At 43.6% G+C, this 25,103-nt stretch overlaps 1 protein-coding gene across 1 annotated transcript in view; it reads left to right on the top strand.

Annotated features, from left to right (window-relative positions):
* TIAM2 (TIAM Rac1 associated GEF 2) overlaps positions 1-25,103 on the top strand; it is a 133,648-nt gene that overhangs the window by 19,050 nt on the left and 89,495 nt on the right. Inside the window, 3 exon segments of the mRNA XM_031667712.1 lie at positions 3,022-3,246; positions 19,712-19,897; positions 20,598-20,744. Coding sequence (XP_031523572.1) covers positions 3,022-3,246; positions 19,712-19,897; positions 20,598-20,744 — 558 coding nt within the window.

Below are 25,103 nucleotides of genomic sequence, written 5' to 3'. Positions count from 1 at the left end.
TTAGCATTGAGTTTGTAAGTGATCTTCAGTCTATACCAGCCTCTGAGCTTTGGGGCCCTTCAACCAGTGGCTTACACTAATACCTTAAGAGTAAATAACATCATGTGTGTGTTAAATGCCGAATAAATTTAACTTGGTGATTAATATTAACCTCAGAAGAGGTGGTGAGTGAGACTGGGAAGTGAAGTCTACTTCTAAATGCCCCTCGCCTAAACCCAGCACTTTGACATACACACAGTGTTGGCTGTAGGTTACATCTGACTGGAAGTTTCATGGAAAAATCTCAGAAAAGCCTGGGTTTAGAATCTCATAAAGATGGTCCTGGGTGCCCTCAGAAGCCCTCCCAGTGTAACAGTGTTCTCTAGGCTGACTTTGGGAGTCTAGAATGCTCTAGTGCTCCTGCTGGGACCAGCACTAGGTAAGCTCCCTTGGGCCTTTAGTTGTATTGCTGTTCCAACTTGACTAGCTTAATAGAGCCAGGGGCCTGGAGATTTGATTTTCCTTTTCTTTAACAGAAAGGTTGCTTAAAAACTTCTATGACGCTTTTAAAGCAAAGTAATGAATTTATGTTAGTCTGAATTGTAGGGAAGGCAAAAACAAACAACAACAATAACAAACCTTTTAGGTTAAATCTACGGACTTTTAGGGTAAGTGTGAAATGAATGTTTTATTTTGTGATTCAGGTAAAACATCCTTAGTTTTCAGAGTTTTCCTGCCTGTGATCCCAGCACTTTGGAGGCTGAGGCAGGGGAGGGGCTTCTGAGGACAGGAGTTCAAATCAGCTTGGTCAACATAGTGACCCCATCTCTATGAAAGAAAATACAAAAATTAGCCAGGCATGGTGGTGTGTGTACCTCTGGTCCCAGCTACTTGGGAGGCTGAGGCTTGAGGATCATTTGAGCTCAGGAGGTCAAGGCTGCAGGAGCTGCGATTGTGCCACTGCACTCCAGCCCAGGCGCATAGAGACCCTGTCTAGCAGCAACAACAACAACAAAGTTTTCCCCGGTAAATTTGTTTTGTGATCCCAGAGGCCACTTGAGGTTTGACCTCGTGACTAATGTGTGTGGTTATTTCTGGACATCAAGAGAAATGAAAGTATCTTTTCCTACTTCTGCTTAGAATAATACTCCATTTGCCCACTGTGCTTTATTCAAACTTTGCTTATTGTTTTTAAAATATTTTCTTTTAAAAATGTATTATTATTATTATTATTTGAGATGGAGTCTTGGTCTGTTGCCCAGGCTGGAGTACAGTGGTGTGATTCCTGGCTCACTGCAACCTCCACCTCCCGGTTCAAGAGACTTGAATCTCTGCCCAGTTTCCCAAGTAGCTGGGATTACAGGTGCCCAAGCACCATGCCTGGCTAATTTTTTTATTTTTATTTTTATGGAGACTGAGCCACCATGTTGGCCAGGCTGGTTTCGAACTCCTGACCTCAAGTGACCTGCTCACCTTGGCTTTCCAAAAAGTGCTAGGATTACAGGTGTGAGCCACCACACCTGTCCTATTATTATTTTTTAATTGACTTGGGGACTTACTGTATTCCCCAGGCTGGTTTTGAACTCCTGGGCTCAAAAGTCCTGGGATTACAGGCGTGAGCCACTGTGCCCAGCCAAAAATAAAATACTTTTCTCTTATAAAAATAGTATATGGTCTTTGTGTTAGAAGTCACTGAAAAGTGCAGGAAGGAAAAACCTTCATATATTCAAAGACAATAGTGTTATTTTGTTTCCCCCCAGTATACTTTTATGTACATTCTTTTTTTTTTTTTTGTATTGAGGCCATCCTGTAGATGTAATTTTTTTTTTTTTTTTTTTTTTTTTGAGATGGAGTCTCGCTTTCTCTGTCACCGGCTGGAGTGCAGTGGCCAGATCTCAGCTCACTGCAAGCTCTGCCTCCCCAGGTTTATGCCATCCTCCTGCCTCAGCCTCCCAAGTAGCTGGGATTACAGGCTTCCCACTCCTGTCCGCTAGTTTTTGTATTTTTAGTAGAGACGGGGTTTCACCATGTTAGCCAGGGATGGTCTCGATCTCCTGACCTCGTGATCCGGGCCTGGCTCCTCGCCTCCCAAAGTGCTGGGATTACAGGCTTGAGCCTCACTGGGCGCCTCGGTCAGATGTAATTTTATATCCAGTTTTCAAAATTTCATATTCTAGTCCTAATGCTTACTCATTCTGTTAAAATTCTGAAGACAAGCATCCATTTATTTATTTATTTATTTATTTATTTATTTTTGAGACGGAGTCTTGCTCTGTCGCCCAGTCTGGAGTGCAGTGGCGCAATCTCAGCCTCTCACTGCAGTCTCCACCTCCTGGGCTCAAGTGATTCTCCTGTCTCAGCCTCCCGAGTAACTGGGATTTCAGGCATGCACCACCACACCCGGCTAATTTTTCTGTTTTATTATTTGTTTATTTTTGAGACAGAGTCTCGCTCTATCACCCAGGCTGGAGTGCAGTAGCATGATTTCGGCTCACTGCAACCTCTGCCTCCCAGCTCAAAGTGATTCTCATGTCTCAGCCTCCCAAGTAGCTGGGATTACAGGCATGTGCCACCACACCCAGCTAATTTTTGTATTTTAGTAGAGATGTGGTTTCACCTTGTTGGCCAGGCTGGTCTCAAACACCTGACCTCAGGTGATCCACCCACCTTGGCCTCCCAGGTGCTGGGATTACAGGCATGAGCCACCACGCCCGGCCAAGCATCCTTTTAGAGAGTGGCGTAATGTGTCATGAGTGTGTCTACCCTGTTGTTCTTATCACTGCTGTGTGGTTGGCTAGCGCTTGTTTCTGGTTTTAGTTCCTGTCGTATTCAGAGCTCCATGATGCTTTCTCCTCTGCTCCTAATGTTCTCTGAGTCCCTCTGAACCTGAGTTGAATGGTTGAATGTGTTTTTGAAATTAAGCAACTTGTATGCAGTGCAAGTACTTCTTGGATTTTGCACGTCTAAGCCCAGCCTGCCATTTTGGAGAGCACTTTAGTGGTAAAATAATTTGAAACAGGCTTTCTCCCTCCCTGTGTGTAGGCCACCAGCCAGACAGATCTAGAAAACTGGGTCACCGCCGTACACTCTGCTTGTGCATCCCTTTTTGCAAAGAAGCATGGGAAAGAGGACACACTGCGGCTACTGAAGAACCAGACCAAAAACCTGCTTCAGAAGATAGACATGGACAGCAAGATGAAGAAGATGGCAGAGCTGCAGCTGTCCATTGTGAGCGACCCAAAGAACAGGAAAGCCATAGAGAACCAGGTACTGTTTGTCTGCTCCTGAGTTTTCTTCTGTTGCTCACGTCACTTGTGCAGTGACTGAACGCAGGCTCTCATCTTGGTGGTATTTCTTGGCTCACATCTTGGTGGTATTTCTTACACCCTGGGGGAAGTAGTTTCTGTGGCTTTTCATTTTAGGTACCTAATGTTTGCTGTTTTGTGACATGGGTGGTACGATATGCTTTACAACCTTTGGCGGCTCTATGTATATCCTGAAATACTTTGTGACCCAAACTTAATTCCTAATTTGAATAGTGCCTTCTGGCCTTGATGATTCACTCATATATTGTCATTTTCTGAACAAAATCCATAGAATAAAACCACTAGAAGATTAGACAGGCAAGAGTCTAATACAATAGCTTTGGAAAACGTGATATGGTATAACAGCTGTTTCTGTGTCTGTGGATTGCAAGAAAACAGTAATTTTTCTGTTTATAACAGAGAAGCAGCTAACGAAATGCTTTCTTTTCTCTGCTCTGGTTCCATATTCATGTAATAAATGGCTGGTTCCTATGGTATTTGCATTTTAGAGAAGGGGAAGCAGTTTGAACATTTTTATTTCCATTTGCTCAGACAACCTCAACACTTAGACAAGTGTTAGTGGAATTTCGAGCATCCTTATCTTAAGTCAGGTTTCCTAGGAGACAGACTTTGATAGAGATTTAGACGTGACAAGTTTTACTGGGAATGCCCTCAGGGACAATGCCAGCCTAGAGTGAGGGAGCAAGATCTGGGAGGGACAAGTTGCATTGTGATGCAGCTTGTCCCACAGCGAGCTGTGGAGCTGGGAGGGCCCTTCAGAGTTCTGTATGGAGGCAAGGTGGCCGGCCTTTGTCCCCTCAGGCCAGCAGGGCAAGGCAGCTCTCTTCAGTAGAGGTCAGTTACCACGAGGGGATCTGTGTGTTAGCTGGGAGAAGGAAAGGAATCCTTCTGTCTTGAAGTGGGGATCTGGGTGAGTCGCTATAGAATCCACTACAGCGCCCTCCAAAACCAGTTGTCAAATGACCTGGGAACTTGAATGAGGAATGGGATGAAGATAGATAATGAGCAGGTTCTTGCATTTTTCTTCCTTTAGTTACTTGTTATTACAGAGAAACCAGATTCTTTAGAAAAAAAATTTCATGGTAACACAACAATTTACATATGGTGACTTATTAGAAAGGAATTTTACATATGGTGTTTTATTTAAATTGCAAATTAAATCATACCTCTGTTTATGTCTGAATGTTTAACCTTGTTTGGAAATTTTTTCATCTGTGTATATATGAAGAATTCAGCCTGAATTCTGGACGTGGTGGCAGACACCTATAATCCCAGCTGGGCGCAGTGACTGACACCTGTAATCCCAGCACTTTGGGAGGCCGAGGTGGGCAGATCACCTGAGGTCAGGAGTTTGAGACCAGCATGACCAACATGACAAAACCCCATCTCTACTAAAAATACAAAAATTATCTAGGCTTGGTGACGGGCACCTGTAATTCCAGCTACTCTGGAAGCTGAGGCAGGAGAATCGCTTGAACCTGGGAGGGAGAGGTTGCATTGAGCTGAGACTGTGCATTGCACTCTAGCCTAGGGAACAGAGTGAGACTCTGTCTAAAAAAATAGAAAAGAATTAAGCATGAGTAGGAAAAAATTTCTGGCTAAAAATAGGAAACGGATTAAAGGCATGCATTCATTGATACACCGAGAATTTGGAATAAAGTATCAATTGGCAATAGCAAAATAACCAAATAATTCTGACCTCTGCCCCTGATTAATCTTCTGACTCTATCTACCTTTGCTTCTCCTTTTCTCATATCTCATGTTGCCTTTCTCCCATCTCAGTTCTTTTTCTCTTGCTTATTTTCCCATCTGCAAATACTGGTGTACCTAATAGATGCATCTAGCTTAAAGAAATAAAAATAATTATAAAATAGGGACCCCGTTTCTAAGAAGTTATAATTTAGTTAGAGAGCAAACCTTGTGAACATGAAACTAAAGGACCTTCTAAAATGATCTAAGTTAGGTGACAGCTGGTATAGTCATCAAATATGGTGGGAGATGAGAGGGTTGAGGTTGTATTGTGATCTTGAGGAAATGAAGACTTCCTGGAAGAATATGGTGTTAAAAAGTTGTTAAGAGGCCAGGCGTGGTGGCTCACGCCTGTAATCCCAGCACTTTGGGAGGCCGAGGTGGGCGGATCACGAGGTCAGGAGATCGAGACCATCTTGGCTAACACAGTGAAACTCCATCTCTACTAAAAATACAAAAAAAAAAATTAGCCAGGTGTGGTGGCAGGCGCCTGTAGTCCCAGCTATTCAGGAGGCTGAGGCAGGAGAATGGTGTGAACCCAGGAGGTGGAGCTTGCAGTGAGCTGAGATCGTGCCACTGCACTCCAGCCTGGGCGACAGAGACTCCGCCTCAAAAAAAAAAAAAAAAGTTGTTGAGAGATGTGAAGGATTTCCAGGCTGGGAGGGGGTTGGGCAAGCATGGAGAGACAACTGGAAGTGACTGAGTGGTGGCCTGGGGCTCTGGAGCACCCTGGAGTTAAAGGTTTGGGAAGTGATGAGAGTTGGCGGTTAGGTTGGACAGGCAATGCAGCTTTTTCAGTCTGTGTCTTAGTCTGGAAGAAAATACTTTAAACTGGGTGGTTTATAAACAAGAGCAATTTATTTCTCAGAGTTCTGAAGGCTGAGAAGTCCAAGATCAAGACGCCGGCAGATTCAGTATCTGGTGAGGCCCTGCTTTCTGGTTTCTAGAAGCATCTTCTTCCCGTATTCTAGCATCTTCTTACCGTATTGTAGCATGACATGAGGGGCAAGGGGTCTTTCCGGGCCGCCTTTTATAAGGCCACTCATCCTGTTTATGAGGGCTCTGCCGTTATGACTGTCCTGCGCAGTGGATTAAGCGGCAAAGGATGAAAGACGCTGTAACTTAATGCTTGAATCACACGGTTTATTGGCACGCAGACAATTCTTAACAAATATAGGTATTTTATCCCCATTCTCGCTACACACAACTCTCGTTTTTCACCTGTTAGGAACAGGTTGGGGATCTTACATGAATAGGCACAGGATTGGTCACAGAAGTCCTCAGCCATCTGGGAATAGCTTCCTCTGGCGTCAAGGCTGGAACGTTGAGGCTGAAGCGTTCAGTCGAGGAGATGGCAAGCCTGACTCCGGGTCCCTTTCTGAGTGGCAGCGTCTCATCCTCATGAGTCTGTGTCTCAGCAGAGCAGGTCGAGCTGCCTGAGGGCTTCTCCTTTTATAGTCCCTGTACAGGGATCCGTCTGTGTCTGGTTATCTTGAAGGTTGGTGCGCCCTAGCATGTGATGCCATCCCAAATTGGAATATCCCCACACAGTTGGTCTAAACAGATTTGGACATTCTGGGCGTTTTGTCAGACATCTGCACTCACACACTAACTATGATAACATTCACACTACACCCATAAATCGCACTCCAAACAATGACCTAATCACTGCCCCTTTTAAAAAGGCCCCACTTCCTAATACCATCACCTAAAGCATTAAGATTTCAACGTATGTATTGTTTTTGGAGGGACACATTCAGCCCATAGTGGTCCTGTAGGCAAGGTTCAGATGGTAAGGTTTATTTTATACTCTGCATTCAAGGGGGGAATACAAGTTTTTAAGCTGAGGACAAAGCATGATGATTAATCAGGCAGCAGTTTGGAGGACAGAGTGGGGCAAAAGGTGTCAAGCAGTGGAGTGGCACTGTGCTGGCTGCGTAGATACAAGGGCTTGATCCCAAGTGACACAAGTTCAACAGTTTACATGGAAAATGTATAACAGGGTGTATCATTTTCTGTAATTCTATAGAATCTTTTTTTTTCTTTTTCTTTCCTTTTTTTTTTTTTTTTTTTTTTGAGACAGAGTTTTGCTCTTGTTGCCCAGGCTGGATTGTAATGGTATATGATCTCGGCTCACCACAACCTCCGTCTCCTGGGTTCAAGCGATTCCCATGCCTCAGCCTCCCGAGTAGCTGGGATTACAGGCACCCGCCACCACGCCTAGCCCAATTTTGTAGTTTTAGTAGAGACGGGGTTTCACCATGTTGGTCAGGCTGGTCTCGAACTCCTGACCTTAGGGGATCCACCTGCCTCAGCCTCCCAAAGTGCTGGGATTACAGACGTGAGCCACCACGCTCAGCCTCAATTTTGTAGAATCTTAAAGACAGTAACTTACGCCCCTGAGTGGAACTGTTGGTCAACCAGGATATGCCATTTAAACTCCAAAGTACAAAATAGTTTTAAGGAGGAAGCCAAAACTGCCAAGAAGAATGCAGGAGGTGGAAGACTTTGGGATCCAACAAGAACACAGCTGCTGACATTGCTGAGGGAGAGCTGCCCCCATGAGCCCAGCTTGCATCCTCTCAGGCCCTGCCTGCCCCTCTTAAGGGGCCTCACCCTGCTCACAGCTAGGGGGCGTTCAGCTCCCCAGGCAGTGCAGCTGTGCCGCAGGGTGGGAGGCCATGTGGAGGTGATGGGACAGATCAAAGAGCCTGAAGGAGACACGGTTATCCCAGAGTTTTCTTTGTACCATGTCTTACCCATGGTGCTGATTTTCCAGGATCCAGCAGCCACAGCCTGTTTACCCTGAGATGAGACTTGTGGATTCGAGTGTCTCAGAGTGTTCAGAGCACCCCAGTCAAAAATCTCATCCTGACCGTAATTGTAGTCCTGTCGAAGGGATGCCCAGCTTGGAGTTTTCAGGTCTTTGCGTAGGTCAGATGTTTAGGGCTAGGGAGAGAAAAGGGACATTTGACAACACTGAGAGGCTCCTGGCCTGTTGTGTGTGTGGTGGTGGTGGGTGGGGGTTTCTTTGTGGCCACAGGGAGTCTAAGCAAACATTTTTTTTTTAATTTAAATTTTCATTAACTGTAATTGTATTCCCTTGTCCATAGTTTGTAAATGTTTAATTGATGACATCATAGTTGGTGCTATTCTCTGATTAAGAGGGGAGGTTACTTTAACATAAACCCTTACATAAATCCAGGGGTCTGGATGGTCAGGTGGCCTGAGGAGAAGCTGTTTTAAAGAATGAGGGTAATTATCACCTGTGGCCCATTATGCATTCTTTGACAGAATCATCAGTTTAGTTATTTTAAGTGCACTATTCTAATACTACTAATTTTTGGTTCTCGCCTACCCATAGCCCAGGCCCTAACCCCTTCCTATGTCCTCCCCACACCCCTTTCTCCCCTACAGCCTTCTCCCAACCCCTGCCGTACATGCACTCCCCTTCTCACGTTATTCTTGTGAGTTTCTGGTAACAGACAATCAGGATTGATCTTAGAAATTCTTGGCCAGGCGCGGTGACTCATGCCTGTAATCCCAGTACTTTGGGAGGCTGAGGCTGGAGGTTCACTTGAGGCCAGGAGCTCAAGATGAGGTGGGGCAACAAGCAAGACACTATTTCTGAAAAAGGAAAAAAAAGAAAAAGAAATTCTACCTGAAAGTATTCTCACTGTATTGCACTCTTTGAGGTTATGATTTAGTCACATGTTCCTGAAGGGCTTTGCAGCGTGTAGCCTGAGTTATGTTTGCTGTGCCCATTGTCCTTGTGTCCTTTGTCAGCAGGATGTAAAGACAGCTGTTTGCTCTTTTTTTTTTTTTTCTTTTTTTTTTTTGACAGAGTCTCACTCTGTCATCCAGGCTGGAGTGTAGTGGTGCAGTCTCGGCTCACTGCAACCTCCGCCTGCTGGGTTCAAGCGATTCTCCTGCCTCAACCTCCTGAGTAGCTGGGATTACAGGCACCCACCACCACGCCCAGCTAATTTTTGTATTTTTAGTAGAGATGGGGTTTCACCATGTTGACCAGGCTGTTCTTGAACTCCTGACCTCAGGTGATCTGCCCGCCTCGGCCTCCCAAGGTGGTGGGATTACAGGCGTGAAACCACCGTGCCTGGCCAAGAGCTGCTTACTTTTTACCTTCAGACACAAAGACTGGGAAACCTTAAGCAGGAACAACTACTTGCTTAAAATTGCTTTTATGAGATATTTGACAAAAACATGTAATGTGAAGCTACAAAGGCAAAGGTATTTACAGATCAAGACCAATCAGGACAGGGTCTCCAAAATATTCCCTAAGCGTTTAGCTTTCTCTAAACTTCCTTTTAAAAATGTCTGTAAAAGAGCAGTGCTTTATCCACTTAGCATTTTAAAACCTCAATAAATATACATTTATTTATGTAGCTTCCTCCCTAGCGATTTTCCCTGAGAACCTCAGATGTAGTCATTTCTAGCCTAAAAATAGAATGTACAATGTAGATGACATCATGCAAGAGAAATTCTCTGGAACAGGTTTTCTTTGAAGTACGTGGGTGGAGAAGATCCTTTTTGAAATAAAAAGGCCTATCACAGTTAACGTACTGACTGAACTGCCTACTGTCAGTGGTCACATGCTCTGGCCGTGTCCTGGGCCTCTTGGGTATTTCTGGGGTAGGATGATGCAGCTTTCATTTGAGCGTGTCCAATGTGGACCAGATCACACCGCCATCCACACGCCAGATCGCCTTTGAAGTTCCCAGGGAGGAAGAGTTGTAAATTAAGTCCAGTTAGTACTTTATTTTCCTTTCCACTTATTATTTCAAACAAGTAAACAAGGACAAAACCTCACCACCCTTAGGCAGTCTTGGCATTCTCCCAGATGGCGTCCCCCATCCTGTCTCATTATGTGCGATTTCCAGGGGAGCCAGGCCTGCTTCTGTGGTTAATTAGGCTGGAGAGGGAGGAGGTGATTGGACTACCAGGGGGTACTTGGGGAAGGAGGAAGCACTTGCTGATAGGGTTGAGACTGCTCTGGGTTTTGTGAAACGTGGGCTTCAGTTTAAATATTTACTTAAATACAGTTTTAAAATCGTAAAGAGGATGGATTGCATTTAGACAACTGGAAACTGGTGAGAACACTGAGAACAAAGCTTTGAGGAAAATACGAGGATACTATGGTGTATTTCTAGATGTGTGCAGGGGGAAGCAGTTTGAAGAACAAACCACTGGAGAGTAGCATATTTGTGAGGGGATTTGAGGGAGATAAAGCCAGATCGTGGAGGTGGTGCGTGAAGATGTGAACTTTATTCAGTAGGCAACAGGGAGATGGTGAAAGTGTTACTTTTTATTTTTTTATTTTTTAAGGCAGAGTCTTGCTGTGTTGCCCAGGCTGGAGTGCAGTGGCATGGTCTTGGCTCACTGCAACCTCTGCCTCCTGGGTTCAAGTGATTCTCGTCCCTCAGCCTCCCGGGCAGCTGCGATTACAGGCATGTGCCACTACGTCCTGCTAATTTTTGTATTTTAGTAGAGGTGGGGTTTTACCATGTTGGCCATGATGGTCTCAAACTCCTGACCTCAAGTGATCTGCCTGTCTCAGACTCCCAAAGTGCTGGGATTACAGGCATGAGCCAATGTGCGTGGCTGGAAGTGTTTTTATTTTCTATTTTTTTTGAGATGGAGTGTTTCTCTTTTGTCGCCCAGGCTGGAGTGCAGTGGTGTGATCTCGGCTCACTGCAGCCTCTGCCTCCCAGGTTCCAGCGATTCTCCTGCCTTAGCCTCCTGGGTAGCTGGGATTATAGGCGTACGCCACCACGTCCGGCTAATTTTTGTATTTTTACTAGAGATGGGGTTTTGCCATGTTGGCCAGGCTGGTCTCAAACTCCTGACCTCAGGCAATCTGCCTACCTTGGCCTCCCAAAGTGTTGGGATTACAGGCATGAGCCACCGCGCCCAGCCTGGAAATGTTTTTGACAGGAGAATAAGAATGTTTGGTTTAGTTCGGTGAGCATTTGTTCAGTGCATACTCTAGGTCAGGCAAATGTGCACAGATTGGAGACTCAAAGAAGTCACTGTCTCTGCCCTCAGGGTGCTCTCAGTCTAGCAGGTGACAGAGAGTTGAGCGTACAATTTCAACATAACGCAGTGATTCAGTGCACATGGCATTCCAGCGCTGTGGAAGACAGAATCGGGAAATGTAGCCTCACGTGCAGTCATGGAAGACCCTGGAGGAGGGATGCTGAGTTGCTTCTTAAAAAATGAGGAGTTTACCAGAAGGAGAATGGAGAGGGGGCTTCCAGGCCAAGGCACAGTGGGAGCAAAGGCAATGTGGTTATAGGTAGGTGGTGAGAGGTGGTCAGGGGAAGTAGGACTGTCTGTCACTCTCTCCTCCCAGTACCACTGCAGAAGCCTCCAGTTTCGCCCTTCATCCAATGCATCTTCCATACAACAGCCAGACTGGGTTGCATCTGAAAAGCACATCCGGGTCAGGCGCAGTGGCTCATGCCTGTAATTCCAGCACTTTGGGAGACCGAGGTGGGCGGACACTTGAGGTCAGGAGTCCGAGACCAGCCTGGCCAATGTGGCGAAACCCCATCTCTACTAAAAATACAAAAAGAATTAGCCAGGTGTCATGACACACGCCTGTAATCCCAGCTACTTGGGAGGCTGAGGCAGGAGAATCGCTTGAACCCAGGAAGCAGAGGTTTCCGTGAGCTGAGACCACACCATTGCACTCCAGCCTGAGCAACAGAGTGGTATGTCTCAAAATAAATAAATAAAATAAAAGTAAAAAAATAAAAAGCACATGTGATCCTGTGATTGCCAGATAAAGTCCCTGATAACCTCTCCCCACCTTGACCTTTACCTGCAACTCCCTGAGCTCACCCTTCTGCTCCTTTCTTCAGGTTTTTCCTCAGGCAGTGAGGACTCCCGTGCTGTGCACAAATGTGCCCTGCTCCCCTCCGCCCTCTTCATCTGGCTCACCCCTTCTCGACTGTCATGAAGGGTTTAGAGGTCGCTTCCTCCAGGGTGCTGTCCTTGATCGCCGTCTCGCCCACTCCATCAGGGAACCCCACTCCCCTCCCACAGTTCTCCATGTCTGTGCCACTGCTCTCATCTGTGGCTTTGTCATTATTTCTTCGTGTGTAAGGTTGTTCCTGCTATAAACTACGTGCTCCTGGAGGAACCGTGACTTTTTTTTCCCTCTGAACCCTTGATGCTTTGCTTGAGTTAGTGAATGTGTGGACGCACCTCTGTCTCGTCTGTCCAAGGATCTGTCCTCTTTACTGCAGGAAACAGAGTTCTTCTCTGAGTCAGCCCCCACCCCACTCCCCAGTGTTCTAGGCCTTCTTCCTTCACCCCCGGCTAACAGAACCCCTCCTTTTGCCCTGCCCTGTTCTCATGCTTCCCTTCCCTGTTTTATTAGAGCCTCTGCCTTAGGCCACTATCATATGTGATTTCACAGTAACTCCACAAGGTAAAGATGTAGATATAGCACCCATTTGATGGACAAGTAAATAGACCCTTAGGAGAATTATATGTCTTTTCTTTTTCTTCTTCTTTTTTAGAATTAAATTTTTTCAAAAAAATAGACAGAAGGTCTCTCTACATTGCCCAGGTTGGTCTCGAACTCCTGGGCTCAAGCGATCCTCCCATCTCGGCCTCTCAAAGTGCTGGGATTACAGGAGTGAGCCACTGCGCCCAGACGAGAAGTACATTTTCTGTATAAGTACCACGCATTAACAGATTGTGCCACTGGAGTGGCAAGAAGTGCATTTGCTCATGTCACACAGCTGGTCAGTGGCAGAGCTGGGATTTGGACACAAATCTGTGCTCCTAATTCATAGGCGCTACTGTTCCGTAAGACTTGGGTAAATCAGATGATGCTTTGCTTGCTAACTAAACCAGGTGATGAATTGTTTTGTATGGAATAGAATCCTAGATTTACTTGTTTTTATAATGTGGATTTTTCAGGTTGATTTGATGGGAATTACATTGATTATAAAACTGAGTGAATTTCTGGGTATGGGAATTATATCTCAAAGGAAAATAGAACAAAACCGAATCTCTCAACTTTAGCTGGTTGTTCTAACTACTGCTGAACTTGAGTGTAGTCTATGTCACTAGCTGGTTCTTCTGTGAAGATGGGTTTTAGTATTTGGAAAGCATAGAACGGGAGATTTTTAGCTTCTTACACCAAGAAGGAAACATGAATTATCTTACAGGACAAACCTAGTAATAGGCAAATGACTACTGCGATTAAATGACTAAATGGCAGAAAATATTTTTCTAGGACTGCTGGGTGTGGCAGGAATGTACTTGTCATCTTTTTTTAAAAAAAAACATTATTCATTTGTTATTTTTAGCATTAGGCTTCATCCGTCTCCCTCCCACTTTACTACAGGAGACCATAACCTTTCTGAGTTCATTAAATCAATAAAGCTATGTTAGCAGTAAAGAGGAAAATTTTTCATTGAATTTGTGCCAGTGTTTAAAATGGGAGCGTTCCCCTGTAATTTTGTTATTAGTAACTTCCTTTCACAATGAAAGATAAAGAAAACCTCCTTAGAGTGAGTTTTTTTCAGTCTTCTCATTTTTATGTTTTGAGCATGGGCATTAAAAGGAACAAAAGCTTAATCTCTATAGAAGTTACATTTTTTACTTTTTTTTTTTTTGACAGGGTCTCACTCTGTTGCCCAGGCTGGAGTGTGCAGTGGCCCTGTCTCGGCTCGCTGCAGCCTCGACCTCCTGGGCTCAAGCTATCCTCCCACCTCTGCCTCCCGCATAGATGGGGCTATAGGTGTGTGCCAACCACACCTGGCTGAGTTTTGTATCTTTTATAGAGATGGGGTTTTACCATGTTGACCAGGCTGGAAGTGTTTTTTTTTTTTTTCTTTAAATTTTTGTATCATATCTTGATGCTTGTCTTTAAAAAATAACAAAACATCTAGAAACTTATCAGTATTTAAAGAATTTAGGAAAAGGGGGTGGAGTGTCTTGGATTAAAAAGAACTGATTTTGGGCATTTTAGTTTTTGATGTTAGAAAAAAATATCTCCAGAAACATCTTGATAAATGTGGTCAGGTAATACATTACTATTTTGGTGATTATTATCATTGAACTCTACTGAATCTCTAAACTAACATACTTAATAGCTAAAATATTATCTTTTATTTCTTCCTTTACCCTTTAAAATATATATCTTTGTCTTTCTTTTATGTCACCTTCTGAGGAATTGTTATAAAATGTTTTTCTTTCATGTTAACATTGCTTTAAATTTGGGCTGGGTTTGAACGTCAAGGCTGGTAGGATATTAAAATGATGTAAAGTGTTCAATATGAATAGGGCCACTAAATGAGAGTGTGGTAGTCTTACCTCCTTGTCTGTAGAATACCTAGGGGTATATGGGCAGAAATAAAGTTGACAGGTAAAAATATAAATGAAAGTTGCTGAGGTCATGGTTAGGATAGTGCACAGGTATCTGCCTATGAATTAGAAGACCTGAAATCAGGGGCCCCGTCATAGCTACTTGAGAGCGTCCCTGTCACCCACATGTTGTTCACATCAGAATCAGCTTTAGGTCTGCTAGTCTGGTAGGGCAAACTTTTTACGTGACTCTGGTCAAATCGCTTCTCTTCTGGACTTAAGTTTCGCCTGCTGAGAAATGAAGGTATGGTAACATCAACTCCTTTGCAATTTCATTGCAAATGTTAACAGCCTTTCTAAATACTATAAGGTCTGTTGTGAGCCTATGGGTCCAGCACTTGTCCATCTTCCTTCCCTCTAAGGAACCCAAGCATCTGAATCTGGGGCCTCACCATACTTTTACTTGAATACTCCTTCAAGTTCCTCTCTACAACTTTGGTGAGTCTGTGGAAAGAAAAGTCAAATATTTCATATTGGTTCTTATTTAACCACAGATCTTCATTTAAGCTCTGTGACTGATTCTTTCTATAAATAACCATGACCTTAAAAATAAGGTGACTATGATCTTTCAATATGGAATAGATATGTAAGTAAAGATGGCTAACTCTGCCACAGAGATCTACAGGGATGAAGGCTGTGTAAGTCAGGGGTCTCCAGAGAAACAGAACCAGTAGGATGTGTGTATACATGAAGAGGTGTGTTTATGTGTTTGTGTAGGGAGAGAAAGAGAGATCTATTATAAGAAATAGTCTCGGCCGGGCACGGTGGCTCAAACCTGTAATCCCAGCACTTTGGGAGGCCGAGACGGGCGGATCACGAAGTCAGGAGATCGAGACCATCCTAGCTAACACGGTGAAACCCCGTCTCTACTGAAAAAATACAAAAAAACTAGCCGGGCGAGGTGGCAGGTGCCTGTAGTCCCAGCTACTCGGGAGGCTGAGGCAGGACAATGGCGTAAACCTGGGAGGCGGAGCTTGCAGTGAGCCGAGATCCGACCACTGCACTCCAGCCTGGGTGACAGAGTGAGACTCCGTCTCAAAAAAAAAAAAAAAAAGAAATAGGCTCATGCATTTATGGAGAAGGGCAAGTCCCAAGGTCTGCAGGGTAAGTCAGTAAGCTGGAGACCTGGGAGAGCCAATGGTATATAGTTCCAGTATGAGTCGAAGGCATGAGAATGAAGAGAGTTGACAGTGTAGTTCTGGGCTGAAGACTGGCAGACTCAAGATTGAGGAAGAACCCATGTTTTGTCCAAAGCCAAGGGGGAAAAAAAGCCAGTGTCCCAGTTTGAAGGCTGTCAGGGGGGAGGAGTTCTCTGTTACTTGAGGGGGTGTCAGCCTTTTTGTTCTCTTCAGGTTGTCAACAGATTGGATGAGGCCCACCCACATTAGGGAAGGCAATCGCATTACTCAGTCTACCCACTGAAATGTTAATCTCCCCCAAAACATCCTCAGAGACACACCCAGAATAATGTTTGACTAAATATCTGGGTACCCCATGGCCCAATCAAGTTGGTATGTAATATTAACCATTACACAGGTGGATCGCTTTGAGCTCAGGAGTTTGAGACCAGGCTGGGCAACATGGCAAAACCCAGTCTCTACAAAAAAATGCAAAATTAGCCAGGCATGGTGGCATGCACTTGTGGTCTCGAGAGGCTGAGTTGGGAAGATCAATTGAGTGTGGGAAGCAGAGGTTGCAGTGAGCCGACAGTGCCACTGCAGTCGCAGCCGGGGTATCAGAGTGAGACCCTGTCTCACAACAAAAACAAAAACAAACTAACTAACAAACAAACAAAAAACGCTCCAGTCAGGATAAAGATAAGAAGATAAGGAACATTGCTGAAATAGAGAAGTCATAAGGTTACTTTTCCTTTGCTTTTTCTACTAAATTAAATTTTAAATGAACTCTACAGTGTACAGTTTATTGAGATACTGGTTGTCTTGAAACTTAATAAGATATAATCAAAACAACAAACGTCTTGATTTTTATAAGGTCTCCTTTGGGCTATTGGGGTGTTCCAGCCCTGTTGACTTTCCCACAAACCTAAGCATCTGGGTCCGTGTTCTTCCTCTGAATTCACCTGTATTTTGTCCCAAGCCTTGGGTGGAGAGGTCTATGAGTGCTGAAGATTATTTGTTTCTGACAAAACTTTATGATTCCCTGTGTATGGTTTGGGACGGAACTGTCTTTACCTCTCAGTGCTGCTTTGACGTGTAGTCACATAAATACATTAAATAGTGCTTTCAAAAATACTTTTAAAACTACAGGACTCAGTGCAAATACAAGAGATTGTCTTCTTCCCCAATCTATGGTGATTGGCATAGACCTGGATTTTAGTTTATTTTATTTTGTCTTTTTTTTTTTTTTTCTTGAGATAGAGTCTCACTCTGTTGCCCAGGCTGGCGTGCAGTGGTGTGGCCTCGGCTCACTGCAGCCTCCACCTCCTGGGTTCAAGTGATTCTCCTGCCTCAACCTCCTGAGTAGCTGGTATTACAGGCATGTGCCACCACAGATGGCTAATTTTTGTTTGTTTTTTTGTATTTTTAGTAGAGATGGGGTTTCACCATGTTGGTCAGTCTGGTCTTGAACTCCTGAACTCAAATGATCTGCTTGCCTCAGCCTCCCAAAGTTCTGTGAGCCACCGCTCCTGGCCTTTTTTGTCTTTTTAATCCATCATGGATGGCATGGGCATCTTTACCTTCTGGTATCCAAGGACTCCTTCATTTTCTTTTTCTTTCCTTTTTTTCTTTTTGGAGAGAGTCTCACTCTGTTATCCAGGCTGGAATGCAATGGCATGATGTCAGTTTTCTTCATCCTCCATCTCTTGGGCTCAAGCAATCCTCCTACCTCAGCCTCTCAAGTAGCTGGGACTACAGGCATGCACCACCATGCCTGGCTAATTTCTGTATATTTTGTAGAGACAGGATTTTGCCACGTTGCCCAGGCTGGTCTCAAACTCCTGGGCTCAAGCAATCTGCCCTTTGGCCTCTCCAAGTGCTGGGATTACAGGCGTGAGCCACCGTGCCTGGCCACTCATTCATTTTCTTTCCTCTTACATCTTCACCCTCTATACAACCTTCAGAAAATATCTGATAAAGTGTTTTACACTGAGGCATAAATGAGTGTGATAAACTTTAATGCGTTATTCAATCTAGGAATGTCTACATATTATTAGAAGACAAAGGAATCCATCTATAATTTTGGATTTTCAGGAATCATCTGGAGAGAAGATGTTTGGGAAACAGAACTGAGATTATAGTTTTTACTGAACCTTAAGTAAGGTGTCAGTTTGTACCCATCCGTCGCTCTGGAATCTGGAATTCTCTAATATGGCAGAACCCGGAAGAGACTTGCCGTTTCAGTTTGAACTGTCTTGTTAGTCTAGAACAGGAGTCATCAGTAAGGCCGTGCACCAGAATCCCAGGAGGTGCTTATGAAATGTAAACTTTCCTAGACCTCAGACCTAATGGATAGAATCTTCAGGTGTAGGACCTGGGCATCTGCATTTTTAAAAGCCAACAGGTCATTCTGTCCATTCAAGGCTGATACCAGTAGGCCACCACGTTGCTAATATGGGTATACAGGATCTTAAGTGAGGTTAAATTCCTTATGGATGTTGACATTGTTTCAATGCACCTTGGAATGTCACTGTTTTGCTGACAAATGATGATGATCAAGAAATTCTTTGTTTAGATCTTTTGACTGTTTTTCTTTCATGCAGAAAAGTTGTGCAGCGACCAACCTAAGAAATAGATACAGAGAACTTGGAGAAGGTCTGGGAAATGCCCAGAATTTGTAATACTTTTCTATGGGGAGAGTTTGGAGGGGGCAGAGCGTCCAGTGTTGGAAATCCTTCAAAGTATCATTTATCCAGAATGAAGGATTCACCTAGAAAGCTTAGTGTGAAAGGCTAAGGTCCATTTTGGTGCTCAGCAACATGGCAGAACTGAAGCTGCAACTGTTAGACCTGAAATAACCTCACTCTTCACACTGAATCCTTTATTACAAGCATTGACTTACAGACCTTCTCTTGAGTGTTGAGATTGCTCTTAAGACCTTTTGAATCACAGCTTTCTGTTCTTTTCGTTCTTCTGCTGAGTCCCTGTGTTGGCAAGTCACAAGAGCCTCTCTTCACCTATTATTAATAATTTATCTTTGCATGAAGGTAATACTTGTAGGTAATGCATTTTGACATCCTTGGGAGAAAGGAGAGTGGCTCCCAGAGTTTGGCTGCATTTCTTTACTAAATCATGACTTACGTTTTGAAGAAGTTCATAGGAACTTCTGTGGTGTAAACAGCTGCATATACTTCAGTTTTATTTAGATGTACAGATGGTGGTTATTCTCCAAGATACTTAGGAGTGTTCTAAGTAAAAGTTCTATTTGCCCTTATCCCTGAAGTCCATTTGCTTCTTATTGTTTTGAGTCATTTACTCAGAATGAACAGAAACATAAAGTCACTACTTTCATTTATCTGGCATCTGTTTGTGTGCAGTTCAGTTAATCCAGTTTAGGATCAGGGACTGTAGATGTGAAGGGAAATGAAGCAAAGTGAAAAAGCTGACTTGCAAATTGCATCCTGTTTTAAGTCAGGATGGTTAGAGTGTTGGCATTCTCCAAACATCATGCCTTTTTGGCATGTCACTGTATTGGGACCACTGGCTTTTTGTTTTTGGTTTTGTTTGGCTATCCTGATGAAGTGTAGTGCCAGATGACCCAGTGCATTTTTTTGTTTTTTTCTTTGAGACAGAGTCTGGCTCGGTCGCTCAGGCTGGAGTGCAGTGGCATGATCTTGGCTCACTGTAACCTCTGCCTCCTATGTTCAATCGATTCTCCTGCCTCAGCCTCCAGAGTAGCTGAGATTACAGGTGTCTGTCACCACACCTGGCTAATTTTTGTGTGCATATACACACACACACACACACACACACACATATATACACACATATATATACACACACCCATATATATATTTTGTTTGTTTATTTGTTTTTTAGTAGAGATGGGGTTTCTCTGTGTTGGTCAGACTGGTCTTGAATGCCTGACCTTCAGTGATCTGCCCACCTCACCTCCCAAAGGACCCAATACATTTGGATGGGAGGGATTGAGATGGGGTGAGCAGGCAAGGCTAATTTAAACCATGCAGACCAGCTGAAACTATTTTTTTCTTCAAGTTTGTGAAAGGGATCATGTTTTCATTTTAACCCATGAAAACTTTTAATTTTTATTTAAATCACCTCTGTTTTTGCTTTAAGATCCAGCAGTGGGAGCAGAATCTTGAGAAATTTCACATGGATCTGTTCAGGATGCGCTGCTATCTGGCCAGCCTACAAGGTGGAGAGTTACCGAACCCCAAGAGTCTCCTTGCAGCCGCCAGCCGCCCCTCCAAGCTGGCCCTCGGCAGGCTGGGCATCTTGTCTGTTTCCTCTTTCCATGCTCTGGTAAGTTCCTAAGGAAGGCTGTTTCTGCAGCATTCGGGGAGGGCTGCGGATGCTCCCCCTTTCTTCAGCTCCCCCTTTCTTCGGCTTGTTGCCATCAGTGCTTGTGGGACTTGACCCAACAACGGACACCTAGAGGCCAGGTCACCCAGAGGCCACGGGCCTGGGGATGAAGAAGACCAGACATCGTGCTGTAGAGCCCCCAGTTTCTCTACTGCTTATTCTAGAGTCCAGAAGCTAGTGGACAGTTACTGCGTGTTCATCTCTGTCTGCCTCTCTGTGTGTTCCACCTCATACCATCAGGAAAGTGGGATGTTGGAGAAGGAACAACAGTGGGGTGAAGATTAAAGGATGGATTAAAGGTTGTTTTCTCTGTCCTGCAGAGCGCCCCGTTGGGTTTTTTGAAGTCACTCCCATTTTGGTGCCTTCTGTGTGTTGTGTCAGCTCAGCCTAGGGGTCTGTAGTGGTTTTGCTGACACTGCTGCCCACCATGGAGAGACCTGAATGTCATGACTTGTGTTATCCAGATGAGAGCTGTCTATATGGTGGATGCTTTCCTGGCAGTTCAGACATGCAGTAGCTTTTGGCGATGGTCAGAATGCGTTTATAGCAAGCAGAGCTCGCTTCCTTAGGGCAACTGTTAGTTTTTTCTGCCACTCAAATACTAAGCCTTTAGATTTTTTTAAACTGTGTTTTACATTAGGTATGTTCTAGAGATGACTCTGCTCTCCGGAAAAGGACACTGTCACTGACCCAGCGAGGGAGAAACAAGAAGGGAATATTTTCTTCGTTAAAAGGGCTGGACACACTGGCCAGAAAAGGGAAGGAGAAGAGACCTTCTATAACTCAGGTGAGCTCTTCAGCATGGGAACAGCATACTAGAGTGAAATTCCTGAAACCCCTAATTTTCCGCCTGCTATAAATAATCAATGTTCATTCTCTGTTAAGAATGAAATCAGGCCAGGTGGGGTGGTGCATGCCGTAATTCTAGCAGATTGGGAGGGCAAGGCAGGAGGATCACCTAAGCCCAGGAGTTCAAGAGCAGCCTGGGCAACAGAGTGAGACCCCATCTCTACAAATAGCCGAGTGTGGTGGTGTGCGCCTATAGTCCCAGCTACTCTGAAGGCTGAATTGGGAAGATCGCTTGAGCCCGGGAGGTCAAGGCTGCAGTGAGCCATGATTTTGCCACTGCACTCCAGCCTGAGTGACAGAGCGAGACCCTGTCTCAAAAATAAAAATGAAAATGAAAGTTGATTCAAAGGAATCAATTCTTAGCATGCTCTTTTTTTTTTTGCCCAACGAAAGTGCACAAGTTGCCGCATCTCCCTGGCACTCCCGAAGAGGTAGTCATACTGCATGCAGTGCTTAAGAACAGAAAAAAATAAGAATAATCAGAAAATAATCCACACTTTTCCTTCCCTCTAGTGCTAATATTTATTTTCTCATAGATTTTATATTAAAATAAATGGAAAATTAATAATAAGAGGAGTGGCAGCTCAATACTGTTGCTAGTGCTGTGGATTTTGCTCACTAAATCCTTACAACATGGCCTTGGGGTTTTGTTGTCCCATTTTAGAGATGAGGAGACTGATACTTGAAGAGGTTAGTTACATCACTTACCTTCCCCTGTTCACCAGCACCCAAAGGGCATGGCCGGGACTAGTTTCTGCCTAAGTCCATGGTCTTGAAACACTGGAATATTGCTGGTGCTTATTTTTCCCTTGGGGAGGGGTGGCTCTTGTAACATTTTCTTTTTCTTTCTTTCTTTTTTTTTTTTTTTTGAGATGGAGTCTCGCTCTGTCACCCAGGCTGGAGTGCAGTGATGCGATCTTGGCTCACTGCAACCTCCGCCTCCTGGGTTCAAGCGATTCTCCTGCCTCTGCCTCCTGAGTAGCTGGGACTACAGGTGCACACCACCACGCCTGGCTAATTTTTGTATTTTTAGTAGAGACAGGGTTTCACCTGTTGGCCAGGCTGGTCGTGAACTCCTGACCTCAGGTGATCCACCCATCTGGGCCTCCCAGAGTGCTAATTACAGGCGTGAGCCACCGTGCCTGGCCTCTTCTAACGTTTTTATTAAGGAAAAGTAGCCTAAGCCCGTGTTGGTGAAATGCGGCCCAAGTATTGTAAATTGTTTTCAGAACATTTTGAATATATGTATTTCATGGTGCACCTGTATTTCATGATGCAGGTGCATGATAATGGATTTTATCTTGCTGACTGATATGTTTTAGGATTACTATGTTTCAAAGCTGTTGAAAAAATAAGTTATATGATGACCTGATCATTCAGGTGAATAGGGAAAAGGTTTGCAATTAAATGTGAAGAAGTTTTTGCTTTTATTTTCAATGAGCTGCTGTTTTTCTGATTATGTTTTCAATATCATTGGAAAGAGAGTCACATTTTATTGGATCTTTGTTTTCTAATTTGTGTATGGCTATTTATTTGATAATGCTTTTGTGAATTACATAAGTAAAAGGGCCAGTATCAATTCCTTTGACCTGTTTAAAACCTTGAAACAATAAAGTTAGAGGTGGTGGGGAGTGGGCTGGTTCATTAACAGCAGAATCACAGGAAACTTCTTTTATGTGGCCACCATTTTTGTATACTGATATACAAAAATAATATCAGATTTTAAAATTGTGGTTCTACTTGCAATTATTATTATTTTTTTCTTTTTTGAGACAGAGTCTCTGTCACCCAGGCTGGAGTGCAGTGGTGTAATCTTGACTCACTGCAACCTCCACATCCCAGGTTCAAGCAATTCTTGTGCCTCAGCCTCCCAAGTAGCTGGGACTACAGACTTGAGCCACCACACTCAGCTAATTTTTATATTTTTAGTAGAGTCAGGGTTTCACCATGTTGGTCAGGCTGGTCTCAAACTTCTGGCCTCATGTGATCCACCTGCCTCTACCTCCCAAAGTACTGGGATTACAGGTGTGAGCCACTGTGACCAGCCTGTAATTTAATTTAATTTAATTTAATTGTAAAGAGTAATCTTATTTGTCGGTTGTAATGGAAATGTATTTCCTCATTATTGACTGTCGTCAACTGCAAACCCTTTGCTAATGGTGGGCCTATGCTTTCTTTATTTTAAAAAAATCGTTTTTGTAGAAATGGGAGTGGGGGCGGTCTCCCTATGTTGCCCAGGCTAGTCTCAAACTTCTGGCCTCAATCCGTCTTCCCACCTCAACCTCCCAAAGTGCTGGGATTATAGGCCTGAGCCATAACACCAATCCCTTATGCTTTGTGAACTGAACTTCTTTGATGGTTACCTGATGTCCTTAAGGTATTTTAATCAAGACAGTATATTCTATATAATTAAATAATAACTTGATAAATAACTTGCTTACTTTTCTTAGATATAGACATTCTGCTAATTAGATATGAACCTAATATGGTTTTTACCCAGCATGTGTTGTAATTTGTTCTCAACATAGATTTTTTGATAAACAAAAGCATTTGGTTGAACATTTTTTGTTTTAAAAAGATATGAAACTAATTACAGTGTCGGTATTTATATAACTGAATGAAGTTGATTTAGTAGGTATTTCTAAATGTTTACATTGTTTTTAATGTTAATTATGCCACTACAAAATTTAGAAGGTGAAATTTGGAAAAGGCAATTGTTTTTAGTTCTTCTACCCAAACAAACCACTTTTAACATTTAGCTGTATTTTCTTCCAAGATTTATTCTGTGCACATTTAAAAAAGTAGGTATGAGCTTGATTTTGGTGGTTCTGTTTCACACCTTCAGAAACATGTACTTTTTGGTTAAAAGCGATATCAAGAATGAATACATGAATTTATTTATTTATTTATTTATTTATTTATTTATTTGAAACAGTCTCATGCTGTTGCCCAGGCTAGAGTGCAGTGGCATGATCTCAGCTCACTGCAACCTCTGCCTCCCGGGTTCAAGCGATTCTCTGCCTCAGCCTCCTGAGTAGCTGGGACCACAGGTGGGTGCCACCAGGCCCGGCTAATTTTTGTATTTTTAATGGAGATGGCATTTCACTATTTTGGCCAGGCTGGTCTTGAACTCCTGACCTCAGGTGATCTGCCCACCACAGCCTCCCAAAGTGCTGGGATTGCAGGCCGACTTAAATGATAGATGACATAAAAAGTAAAACGTAACTATGTAGGAAATTAAAACTTTAAGCGTATTAGAATAATAGTACAAATTGTGATATGAAGCTCTTCTAAAATGTTATAGAACTTTAGTTTTTCAGTAATGAGAAAGGGTAGTTGGCAAGTGAACATTACAGGGCCATTTCATTGTCTTTTCATCCCCTGTCTATCAGATATTTGATTTAAGTGGCAGCCATGGATTTTCTGGAACTCAGCTACCTCAAAACTCCAATAACTCCAGTGAGGTAAACTTTGCTGTAGATGGCCGCCATCTTGTTTTGCATGAATGACACAAATGCTAACTTAAGTGAGGAATGCTGGTTCAGAATCTTTACATGAACTCCTTGAAAATAGATTTATAATTAAAATGGTCCCAGTAGGTATTCTCTAAAGAGATGGTCTTAAATGCCAAGCATCTTGGAGGTATCTAACCTCACAATAACTCCATTTTAAAATCAGCAACATGACTAGACTGAAGTCATAATAGCATCTTTAATTTATACATCTCTATTCCTCAGCAGTACTTATCTTCATTTGAGAGTTCAGTGAATACAAAATTGCATTTTCCTTTCAGGGTTGTCAGGGATCTTCACACAGATAGTACATTCTCTGCTGTGTGTCTCAGGCGCTGTCAAGTGGGGCCTGAGTAGTGTCTCCTCATCCCCAAAATTGCTTCTGACCAAACAAATCCTCAGAATGATTTCTGAATGAAATCCTGGAGTATGAAATCCTGGATGTGCCTATGCCTCTTCCTAGTGCCTTTTTCAAATCCACAACATCCCCATGAGGCTGTGTTAGTTCTCTAATGTCTCCTCCACCAAATAATTTTTTTTTTTTTTTTTTGAGATGAAGTCTTGCTCTGTTGCCCAGGCTGGAGTGCAGTGGCGTGATCTCAGCTCACTGCAACCTCCGCCTCCCAGATTGAAGCAGTTCTCCTGCCTCAACCTCCCAAGTAGCTGGGATTACAGGCGCCCTTCACCATGCCTGGCTAATTTTTGTATTTTTAGTAGAGATGGGGTTTCACTATGTTGGCCAGGCTGGTCTTGAACTCTGGACATCGCGATCCACCCACCTCAGT

This window comes from Papio anubis, chromosome 6 (genome assembly GCF_008728515.1).
Source record: "Papio anubis isolate 15944 chromosome 6, Panubis1.0, whole genome shotgun sequence".
In the NCBI taxonomy this organism is placed as follows: domain Eukaryota; kingdom Metazoa; phylum Chordata; class Mammalia; order Primates; family Cercopithecidae; genus Papio; species Papio anubis.
Note: the sequence above shows the minus strand (reverse complement) of the source record. Positions and strands in the feature narration are given on the sequence as shown.